General features: G+C 43.7%; 1 protein-coding gene across 1 annotated transcript in view; it reads left to right on the forward strand.

The window, feature by feature from the left end:
- Positions 1-12,132, forward strand: part of LOC124775818 (retinal guanylyl cyclase 2-like) — a 295,210-nt gene that overhangs the window by 259,694 nt on the left and 23,384 nt on the right. The window contains exons 7-8 of the mRNA XM_047250651.1: positions 794-943; positions 10,625-10,796. Coding sequence (XP_047106607.1) covers positions 794-943; positions 10,625-10,796 — 322 coding nt within the window. The remainder of the gene's footprint in view (positions 1-793; positions 944-10,624; positions 10,797-12,132) is intronic.

The raw sequence follows: 12,132 nt of genomic DNA on the forward strand, positions 1-12,132 counted from the left end.
GGTTGTTCATACTTGGAACTGCGAATGCATTTCATGTGTGAGAGGGCCATACAGTATGAAAGGGGAGACGAGGGAGGAAGAGATTTCAGATCCTGGATGATGAGCTGTACGGCAGTACGTACATTCTTACTTTTAGGCAAATCATTTCGCAAAATATTTCTTTTCTTTATTTTCAAGTTTTGTTCAGTGCGCATAAAATATAATATATCTAAATATTGATCGGCACTCTACTATTATTAAGAGTATATAGAGAAAAGAGAGAAGTTTCCATTTATGCTGTGATTTGATATTTTTTTGACATTTAGTTTACGTGGGTAGCAGCAGCTGTTCTTGAAATGTTTAAGTTTTCCGTCAAATCACGAATTGCGTTTCTTTATCTACTTCGATTACTCTCAAGAATTATTTTAGAAAACTAGACTTCGCACTAGTCAATTTGATACCTGATTTGTGCATTTTCCACTCTTGGTGAAAATTCAGACAAATATCCGTTGTGTAATTTCAAGGGAGTCGTCATTGTTACTCCGCTCAAACATTTGACCAAAAGGGCTTTGTGTATTTGGCGACCTTCATTATGGAGATACTACTGCCGTCTTGTCCATACCTACGCCCAACACTCGAGCCGTGAATTGTCTGTTGGCAGTCGTAGGCTTCCTAGCACGTAGGCCTAAATCTGGCCCGTGCGCAGTTTCCGTTCCATTCGTCGAAACAAGCCTTAGTGTTTGTAGCAGCTGTTCTGCAGGCCAGCACAACGCCTCCTCTTAAGTGCAGACGGCCCGTTTGTGTGTTGTTGCAGACCTGCTGTGGACTGCCCCGGAGCTACTGCGGAACCCGGCGCTCCGCAAGCAGGGCAGCCAGCCGGGGGACGTGTACAGCTTCGGCATAGTCATGCAAGAGGTGGTGGTCCGCGGGGAGCCCTTCTGCATGCTCGCGCTCAGCCCTGAAGGTGCGTACCAGTGTGTGTGCGTGTGTGTGTGGGAGGCAGAAGAAGGCGAAAAGAGCGGCGTGACACTTCAGAGGAGCAATGCAACTGCATGCCAGTGGCTTCGAAAGTTATGCGACCTACAGGATCCGTAAATGCGAGGGCTATTCATAAATTAATTCCGATTATCTATTAAAATATAAGATGAACATCAACAAAAGCAAAACGAAGGATAATGGATTGTAGTCAAATTAGGTCGGGTGATGCTGAGGGAATTATATTACGAAAAGATACACTTAAAGTAGTAAAGGAGTTTTGCTATTTGGGGAGCAAAATAACTGATGATGGTCGAAGTAGAGAGGATATAAAATGTAGACTGGCAATGGCAAGGAAAGCGTTTCTGAAGAAGAGATATTTGTTAACATCGAGTATAGATTTAAGTGCCAGGAAGTCGTTTCTGAAAGTATTTGTATGGAGTGTAGCCATGTATGGAAGTGAAACATGGACGATAAATAGTTTGGACAAGAAGAGAATAGAAGCTTTTGAAATGTGGTGCTACAGAAGAATGCTGAAGATCAGATGGGTAGATCACATAACTAATGAGGAGGTATGGAATAGAATTGGGGAGAAGAGAAGTTTGTGGCACAACTTGACTAGAAGAAGGGATCGGTTGGTAGGACATGTTCTGAGACATCAAGGGATCACCAATTTAATATTAGAGGGCAGCGTGGAGGGTAAAAATCGTAGAAGGTGACCAAGAGATGAATGCACTAAACAGATACAGAAGGATGTAGGTTGCAGTAGGTACTGGGAGATGAAGAAGCTTGCACAGAGTAGAGTAGCATGGAGAGCTGCATCAAACCAGTTTCAGGACTAAAGACCACAACAACAACAACATCTATTAAAAATAAACACATGCCTGTAGAATCTGGGCAGGACGCGGTGGCGAGTGCGTAGTAACCGATTTTAGTCCGAAGTGGTGGGCTAGTACATTATTTTGTTTGGAAAGGGATGCCGACATTATTTGTCTGCTTTCGGCCTGCTGCGATGACTGAATCAAGGTGCACGCCCCGTAGTCTTTTTTTTACACAAACTATTAGGTAAAAAATGTCATTATTGCGTTACTTGTAGCTTCACACGCCAGTTTCACGATGAAGTGCTCATTTCGTTAATGGCCGTAATTATTGTGATTTTTACATTTAAGTAAGACTTTGTGCGAAATTCTAAAACGTTTGCAATGAAAAATAGGGGTCGCTATCATTTTGTGTTTGGTGCATGTTACATAATATTTTGCTGTGTATGAAATTTAGCTAACATATCGATTTTTTTAGACTTGGGTAGAGATCTCTATGTGTCACCAATTTCGAGAAAACTGATATTATATAGCTCTCATTTGCGATCGTGATAAAGCCAGAATGAGATTTCCGTAACATTCCGATGTCGAAACGAGATTGTGGCAAATGATTGCACCCAAAGAGGAGAGTATTTTGCCTTAAGGTTATTATGTGATCCTTCATTGTCTGACGTTATTCCACTGACTACAGAAATTTTCGATTAAAGAATGTAATTTTGAGGGGCCGTCGATAACTGGTCAAACGGGAAGCAGTGTGGGTTTTAGAACTACTTAAGTGAAGTCATCACATGTTTATTCATGTACCGAGGACGTGCTGTTTCATAACCTATTGATCTTCCTTGTCCTCAGTTCCTCATTTAATGAACCACTGTTTCAGAATTTTCTTGCAGTTGCGACAGCATAACATGGTGGTGAGGTGACATTGCGTAAACTGTACTGTGTCTTGGCAAACGAAGCAAACTAGAAAAATATAGGTTTTACTCAAATTTCGCCACTCATGATGCTTCTCTGAAAGTTACAGATCGTTAATAAGTCAGGCGAAAATAAATCGCTTGTTTTGTTGCATTTTCAGCGGATTTCTTTTTAGATTTTAACTAAAGCAGAGGTGACAGTAGATCTTCTGGATGGTCACCATGCAAGTTTTGTCGTGGAGGGCCTCCACATAATATTTACAAAAAAACGTTTGCGTAGGCTTCAGTTTAGAACTGCACTTCCCCTCCAACACTCGGTTTTTCCCCCACAGCACTTGTCCGCAGTTCCCATCCCACTGCTACCGCTCTTCCTACGTTTGCCCTGCCGACTGCACGTCTACCGATGACGTTATTTTGCCGTATCCTAGCTTCACGGGCGCTTGTGTATTTTAAAAAGGAGGCTTTGAACCTCACGTTGCATCAGTCAGCTCTCTGTTGCATTCGCCAGTGTCTAAGCAGCAAACGGTTGTAATGGGCTGTGTTCTTGCGTCTTCCACCTGTTGCGAAGTACGTCTGTCACTTCCTCCCTTCAAGCAAGAAGAGGAAATGCTGTAGAGATCCATTGAGATTTTGTCTTGTGCGTGTGGATGGGGTTATGAGCAACGGTGTTGTGAGGGAATTGTGCAGAAAATTCAAGGTTAGTCGCAGAGATGTCCACGACGAAAGGAGGACATCCAGATGTGACTGATGAACTTGTGCAACATGTTGACGAAATTCTGCGTACGAGACGTCAGTTCACAGTTTCCAAACTTTCTGAAGACGTGCCTCACATTTCAATGACAACTGTCTTTAACATTGGAAAAGAGAGATTACGTCATCATAAGTTTTGCACACAGTGGGTACCAAAATGTCTAACCGATATACACAAAATGGGGAGAATGGGTCCGACGTTGACATTCCTTCAAAAATGGTTCAAATGGCTCTAAGCACTATGGGACTTAACATCTGAAGTCATCAGTCCCGTAGACTTAGAGCTGCTTAAACCTAATTAACCTAAGGACATCACACACAACCATGGCCGAGGCAGAATTCGAACCTGCCACCATAGCAGCAGCGCGGTTCCGGACTGAGGCGCCTAGAATCGCTCTACCACAGCGGCCGGCGACATTCCTTCAATGCTGCCATGAAGAAGGGGAGGAATTTCTTGACACTCTCGGGACTGTGACATGTGTTACTCCAACAATAAGTCCAAAAAATTCAAGAGGACGCTGTCGAACTGCAAAATGATAATTATTGTTTTTTGAGATTGCAAAGAAATTTTGACAAGGGGTTTCATAGGAGTAACAAGAGACAATGCTGTGACATCACAGGTTTGTTATGAGGCTCTCACCGATCTCCTGAATCAATCCTAAACAAACTGAACAAACTGGTGTGATATGGTTACCAAACGAATCATTATCCTTCATGACAATGCGTGACCAAATTCTGCGAATCGAATGAAGCAAAACTCAGACCTGTTGGGTGAGCTATTATTCAATATCCGCTCTACAGTCGGGTCTTGGCACCAAGCGACTTTCACCTCTTCTGACGATGAGCTCAGCCGGCTCAACCATCAGGGGGTATCATTTTTGATGAAGGGATAAAGAAGCTGATATGTCACAGTACGACAAATATTTTAATTTGGGTGACAACTATGTGGAGAAGTAATGCCAACATGTAAGTACAGATTGTAACTTATACATACATATTTTATCTATTTATTAATTTATTTCTGACTAGCTATCGCATAAACATACCATTATAAAAAAATATCTCGAATAAACATTTGTAAGCTCCCTACTATTACAGTTCATAAATTACAGGAATAAAAGAACAGAGTTAGACATTCACACCGATACACGATACATGGAACTAATATGAGCATGCAACTGTCGAAAATTTTTTAAGTGGATGGAAACATGGGTAGCGTCTCTACGCAGATGGAGGACATACTTCAGATGGCGTTACCAGCCCATATTATAACGAACAGATTCACTACCTTGGTCAGTTCCAATTCGCTCTGAAAGCCTCGATACTTACAGTGGACTCACTGCAATACGAATAGTACTTAAAAAAGCAGATGGCTTAGATAAAGACACGGTCATTAGCCGGACAGACTTAAGATAAGTCCTGCTGTTCATACGGAATCATGTTGTCAACAATACGAACACTTGCTTGGTGTAACGGATTGTAACCTGTATTGCAGAACTACAGCGCCGTAACAAGAAAATCACCATGCTATGGGTAAAGGGGCCCAATGATACCAGGGTCAATGAAATAACTGACGCTCTCACTAAGAGCGCCAGCCACCATGCGATAGAGACGTACAGTATTTTGAAAATGTTCCTTACACAGAACTTCTCCAAAGCGTGTGGCGGCATATCAGGCCTTTGTGGAACAATAAGTGGCGCCTATCGTACCAACATAGGGGAAGTTATGCACTAAACTACCACGCATCCGTGCACGACCATGGTACTCCCTTGGTATGTGCCACAGAAGGTTTCTCTTCACCACGTTACTCCTCCGCTTTAACCACGGACGGTTCTGACTACTCCCCCGCCGGCTACAACAGATTGACTGTAATCCGCATGTGGGTGCTGAAACGGAGGACATCGACCACATTTTCAGCTGCCCACAGCGATACCACGCAACAACCAATTCACTACACAGCGCTTCGTGAATTACAGCTTTCCCCAGATAAGACTGTACTTACGATGAGTGATGTGTCACTATATAGACATGTATTTGTAGCTACCCCTGCAGTGACAAAAATCAGGACAGCGACATCACATATACAGACAGCGGTAACAATGCGTACAACATTAATTATGTTTATATCTGTGTGTGTGTGTGTGTGTGTGTGTGTGTGTGTGTGTGTGCGACAGAGAGAGAGAGAGAGAGAGAGAGAGAGAGAGAGAGAGAAAGAGCTGAAAATTGTGTATTTTTTAGTAGAGAGAGAGAGAGAGAGAGAGAGTGTGTGTGTGTGTGTGTGTGTGTGTGTGTGTGTGTGTGTTTGTGTGTGTGTGATTGTGTTTTTTTTTGTAGTGTGTGTGTGTGTGTGTGTGTGTGTGTGTGTGTGTGTGTGTGTGTGCGGAGGAGGTGTTGGTGGTTTGAGCTGTAGAGTGTTTAATATGAATGTAATAGCTGTTAGAGAGTGGTTGAAAGCTTTGGTGACATCTGATTTGACTTTTAGTTCCAGTGTTCTGTAGAGGGGTTCATGGATAAGAGAATGAAAAGGTGATGGGTGGTATTATTATTACATTGGTATACTACGAACTGTGGATGAAGGACAACATGCAGATTCCATATTTCTAGATTTCCGAAAAGCATTCGGCAAGGTACCGCACTGCAGAATGTTAACGAAGGTACGCGCGTACGGAATAGGTTTCCAGATATGTGACTGTCTCGAAGACTTCTTAAGTAGTAGGACCGAGTATGTTGTCCTCGACGGCGAGCGTTCATCGGAGACAGGGGTAACATCAGGAGTGCCCCAGTGAAGTGTGATAGGACCGTTGTTATTTTCTATGTATATAAATGATCTGGCAGACAAGGCGGGCACTAATCTGCGGTTGTTCGCTGACGATGCTGCGGTGTACAGGTATGTGTCCAAGATAAGGTTAGTACAAGGTGACCTAGACAAAATTTGTAGTTGCTGTGATGAATGGCAGCTGGCACTTAATGTAGAAAAATGTAAGTTAATGTGGATGAGTAGGGACAACAACATTAGTAGTGTCCTGTTTGACACAGTCAAGTCGTTTAAATATCTGGACGTAACGTTGCGAAGCGATATGAAAAGGAACGAGGATGTAATGATTGTGGTAGAGAAGCAAATGGTCGACTTCGGTTTTGTAGCAGAACTTTACACTAGCACAGGAAAGGTTCAGTTAATGAAAGAACTAGGCCACAATTCTCAAACATGATTGATTTTATTACAGTATAACTCTCTGAGCAAGTTTCATTCCTTGGTACTTACTAAAAAAAATACAGAATCATTGAGCTTCCAGACTTGATCTTAAGCAAGGGTGGACAAACACCAGCTCATTTAGCGTTAAACTTTTAGGCAAGCTATTAACATAATAAAAGACTAAAATATATTTCACCAAGCAGTAATATTTAAACAACGACTACCAAAGCAAGCAGAATCCAATAAGCCCAGTACTTCAACTAGAAAAATAACTAGGCAAGAATATAACCTTTGGTCTTACTCTAAGCCGGCATCTACCAATGAGCTCACGATTAAAAAAAAACAGAGAGCATAAAATTCTAAGACAAAGTTTCTCTAAAACAAATTCAAGCTGACAAGTAAATGACTTTAGAGTTAACTCCTGCAATAGTTCAACACAGGACCATTAAACAACATTAAACAAACTCGTGGTTTTAAAATTAAGCCACCACTCACGCAACTACAAATGCATCAAGAGATAATGGTTATAATTGGAGGCGTATACCTAAAGCAGGATTACACAGCTTTCCTTTCATTGCACATGAACTGCCGCTCTTGGTACGAGCCCTTTTACTCTCCAACAATCGACAGGCCCAGCTCGCCCGTCTGCTCAGGCAGGCCGTTGTACACACGGGAGAGAACACAAAGTAACAAGACAAGCTTCTATAACACACAAACAGATACTTTTAATTTAACAAGCCTCAAAAACGTGTTCATACGTGTTTCAGGGAAAACAGGCCAGACCATAATGACAATTTAAACTATGGCCTGGAAAGCTTCAAGCAACCAATTGGTCCAGTAAAAAATAAAATATTAACCACACTTGATAAACCATCAAAACACGGGATTTCACTACTTATGGAAATCGTTCAGGACTGGCAGTTGGCAATACCCATTGCACTGATTGAAGTACCTGACGAGAATTTCGAATGAGGCAACGAGAGGCAGCAATACGTTAAATCAAATTCTACCACAGTTCATGGGCTGAAATTTTGCCAACCCAAAAAAAAAAGTTATCCATGGTTCCAATGCCGCCGTGAGCAGAAATAAGGCTGTCCACTCAGAGACTCGTCAAGCAATGAACGCCAGAATCAGCAACGCCCGTACCAACAGTCTCAGTTCTACGCGTTGCCAGCTTATACTGCCTCCAATGTGCTTCCAAACACAGTGCATACGCGAATCACGCCTCCTAGCGGCTACGTCTTCACTCTCTCTTCACGTACCTCGCCTCAGGCGCGCGCTGTATAAGCCAACTTTACGCCAGACGGGATAGATAACCGCTAGGTCGATGTGCACACATCAGGTTTATTGGGAGAATTTTAGGAGAGTGTGGTTCATCTGTAAAGAAGACCGCATACAGGACGCTGGTGCGAGCTGTTCTTGAGTACTGCTCGAGTGTTTGGGATCCGCACCAGGTCGAATTCAAAGAAGTCAACGAAGCAGTTCAGAGGCGGGCTGATACATTTGTTACCGACAGGTTCGAAGAGCATGCAAGTGTTACGAATGTGTCTGGGGAGCTCAAGTGGGAATGCCTGGAGGGATGAAGACATCCATTTCGAAGAACACTACTGTGAAAGTTTAGAGAACCGGCATTTGAAGCTGACTGCAGAACGACCCTACTGCCATCAACATACATTTCGCTTAGGGACCGCGAAGGTAAGATACGAGAAATTAGGGCTCATGCGGAGCCGTAAAGACAGTCGTTTTTCACTCGCTCTATCTGCGAGTGGAACAGGAAAGGAAATGGCTGGTTCTGCTAAAGGGTACCCTACGCCGCGCACCGTACGGTGGCTCGCGGAGTATGTATGTAGATCGACATCTAGGTGGACACAGAGAGGAGAGGAGGAAATGCACAGAGAGAGGGACAGCAGGAGATGGACAGAGAGTGTGGGATGAAGAAGGTGGACGGAGGGGTTGGAGGAGATGGATAGAGATGGGATGAAAGAGGCGGTGGACAGAGAGAGGGCCTGTAATTTGGTAGTAGGGGTAATCCACTAAATTACAGCCCCACATCGTCAACGTCGATATGTAGCAGGATTTTAGAACATACATTGTGTTCGAACATTATGAATTACCTCGAAGAAAACTGTCAATTGACACACAGGCAACATGGGTTTAGAAAAGATCGTTCCTGTGAAACACAACTAGCTCTTTACTCACATGAAGTGTTGAGTACTATTGACAAGGGATTTCAGATCGATTCCGTATTTTTGGTTTTCCGGAAGGACACTGTACCACACAAGCGGCTCGTAGTGAAATTGCGTGCTTATGGAATATCGTCGCAGTTACGTAACTGGATTTGTGATTTCCTGTCAGAGAGGTCAGAGTTCGTAGTAATTCACAGAAAGTCATCGAATAAAACAGAAGTGATTTCTGGCCCTTTGCTGTTCCTTATCCATATAAACGATTTGGGAGACAATCTGAGCAGCCGTCTTCGGCTGTTTGCAGATGAAGCTGTCGTTTATCGACTAATAAAGTCACCAGAAGATCAAAACAAACTGCAAAACGATTTGGAAAAAAATATCTGAATGATGCGAAAAGTGGCAGTTGACCCTGAATAACGAAAAGTGTGAGGTCATCCACATGAGTGCTAAAAGGAACTCGTTAAACTTCGGTTACACGATAAATCAGTCTAATCTAAAAGCCGTAAATACAACAAAATACCTAGGAATTACAATTACGAACAACTTAAGTTGGAAGGAACACACAGAAAATGTGGGGAAGGCTAACCAAAGGCTGCGTTTTATTGGCAGGACACTTAGAAAATGTAATAGACCTACTAAGGAGACAGCCTACATTACGCTTGTCCGTCCTCTTTTAGAATACTGCTGCACGGTGTGGGATCCTTACTAGATAAGATTGACGGACTATATCGAAAAAGTTCAAAGAAAGGCAGCACGTTTTGTATCATCGTGAAATATGGGAGAGAGTGTCACAGAAATGATAAGGGATTTTGGATGGACATCATTAAAAGAAAGCCGTTTTTCGTTGCGACGAAGTCTTCTCACGAAATTCCAATCACCAACTTTCTCCTCCGAATGGGAAAATATTTTGTTGACACCGACCTACATAGGGTGGAAAGATCACCACGATAAAATAAGGGAAATGATAACTCGTACGGAAAGATATAGGTGTTCATTCTTCCTGCGCGCTATACGAGATTGGAATAATAGAGAATTGTGAAGGTGGTTCGATGAACCCTTTGTCAGGAACTTAAATGTGATTTGCAGAGTATCGATGTAGATGTGGATGTAGATGTAGAGGGAGGAGATGGACTAACAGAAGATTGCAGTAAGTGCATAGCCGGGCAATACCGAGTACTCAGCCATATTTTAAAATTACTGAAAATGTATGGAAATTACATTTATTTGTCGAAGCCATGCTGATAACTTGATAAACAGAGTCGTTCTAGCAGACGCTGCCCACACAAGTAATGTGTAGAAAACACTAGGTGTAAAGTATACTCTACAGAAAATGGTTCAAATGGCTCTGAGCACTATGGGACTTAACATCTGAGATCATCAGTCTCCTAGAACTTAGAACTACTTAAACCTAACTAACCTAAGGAATCACATACGTCCATGCCCAAGGTAGGATTCGAACCTGCGACCGTAGCGGTCGCGTGGTTCAAGACTGAAGCGGCTAGAACCGCTCAGCCACACCGTCCGGCAGATATGACCATACCCAGCAAGGTCAGTTTACTGTACAAGCTAGCAAAAATTAAACGGCTAACGTAGCGCATATGCTACTTGAGGATTGAGGACGTTATATGGGAATGTGGTGATATGCAGCTGAAATCTTGCTCTGTTTGTGCTGTTGTACTTTATGCAGCTGTTGTGATTTCAGTGAAAATAAACAGGAGGTAATAGTATTGAGCGATCCGCGCGATAAGAGCAGCTACTATTGGACGCAGACTAGTAGCTGCCGCGAGTAAGCCGATGCCCTCCCTGCGTGCGCAGAGATCCTGGAGAAGGTGAAGCGCCCGCCGCCGCTGATCCGGCCGTCGGTGTCGAAGGGCGCGGCGCCGCCGGAGGCCATCAACATCATGCGGCAGTGCTGGGCCGAGCAGCCCGACATGCGGCCAGACTTCGGCGCCGTGCACGACCTCTTCAAGAAGCTCAACCACGGCAGGTGAGCGCCCCACCTCTACTGTGCTGCCTGCACGATGCCTGCCTGCTACGCCGCCGCTCATTACTAGTACTATTCTTATTATTGTCATTATTATTGAGTTTTAGTCTTCTTCCTGTCATACCAGAACTCCTTCTGGAGAAGGTGTCCCAGATTTTTCTGGTAACGGGTTTTTGTCCTGCCTAACTAGAAAGATGTAGAGTGTCGCACTAATAAACGAATGTAGTGAATAAAATGTTCTCGGGTTTCCAACCGCGTCAATTCCTTAAAACTACACGAGCTTTCGGCCAAGCACTCCTTGGCCATTGTCAAGTGGTATGACTGCCAGTGGGCTGTTGGTGCGCCCTTATATACGGTAGCTGCCGGCTGTGACGTCACTGGAGCCTGTGACATTGCAATATATGGGCATGTTTTGAGTAGCCGTTCGATATGCCATCTTCAACCGCGCGATCGCTGGATCCCACGCAGCGCTGAGCTCCAACCCACCGTCTCTATTCAGGATGTTTGCGGTAGTTTTTATTTTAATAGCTTCCTTTATTAAACTGTCCCAGAAGCCGTTAGTGCGAGCCATGACAGAGGTATCGTCAAATTTTATGTGGTGACCGGAGTGCTTGGTCGAAAGCTCGTGTAGTTCTAAGCAATTGACGCGGTTGGAAACAAGAGAACATTTTATTCAGTGCTATACCCGCGGGACTCTGCATTCATACAAAACGAATGTAGTGTACACAACGGTGCCGCATATTCAGAATAAGGAATAATCACAGCAGGCATACCACAGGCATCGATAATGGGTCTGTTCTTGTACTTATTATACACCTCCATGATGAAGTTACAAACTTCAAGGGGTGGTGGTGAAGGGTAAGTTTATCAATAAGAGGAAAGGGATCCTAGTCCAAAAACAACCGAGTCGAAAGTTACAAGCGTTCGTTTGGGCACCTTTGACAGTGGAATACATGTGCTGGCATTGTTGTTGCTATCATTGTATGGTAAACAACTTTCAGAGGTGATAGTATGGACCAAAACAAGAAAAAATGTCCAGCAAACATGGGCTCCAAAACGCGTAACTTAGAGCTACGAGCATTTATTGATCGTCGCTACTGTGAAACACATCTCTTTACTGAACAAATGGTTCAAATGGCTCTGAGCACAATGGGACTTAACTTCTGAGGTCATCAGTCCGCTAGAACCTAGAACTGCTTAAACCTAACTAACCTAAGGACATCACACACATCCGTGCCCGAGGCAGGATTCGAACCTGCGACAGTAGCAGTCGCACGGTTCCGGACTGAAGCGAATAGAACCGCTCGGCTAGCGCGGCCGGCTTTCACTGAACAGTTGC

The sequence above is a fragment of the Schistocerca piceifrons genome, chromosome 2, assembly GCF_021461385.2.
Source record: "Schistocerca piceifrons isolate TAMUIC-IGC-003096 chromosome 2, iqSchPice1.1, whole genome shotgun sequence".
NCBI classification, from domain to species: Eukaryota; Metazoa; Arthropoda; class Insecta; order Orthoptera; family Acrididae; genus Schistocerca; species Schistocerca piceifrons.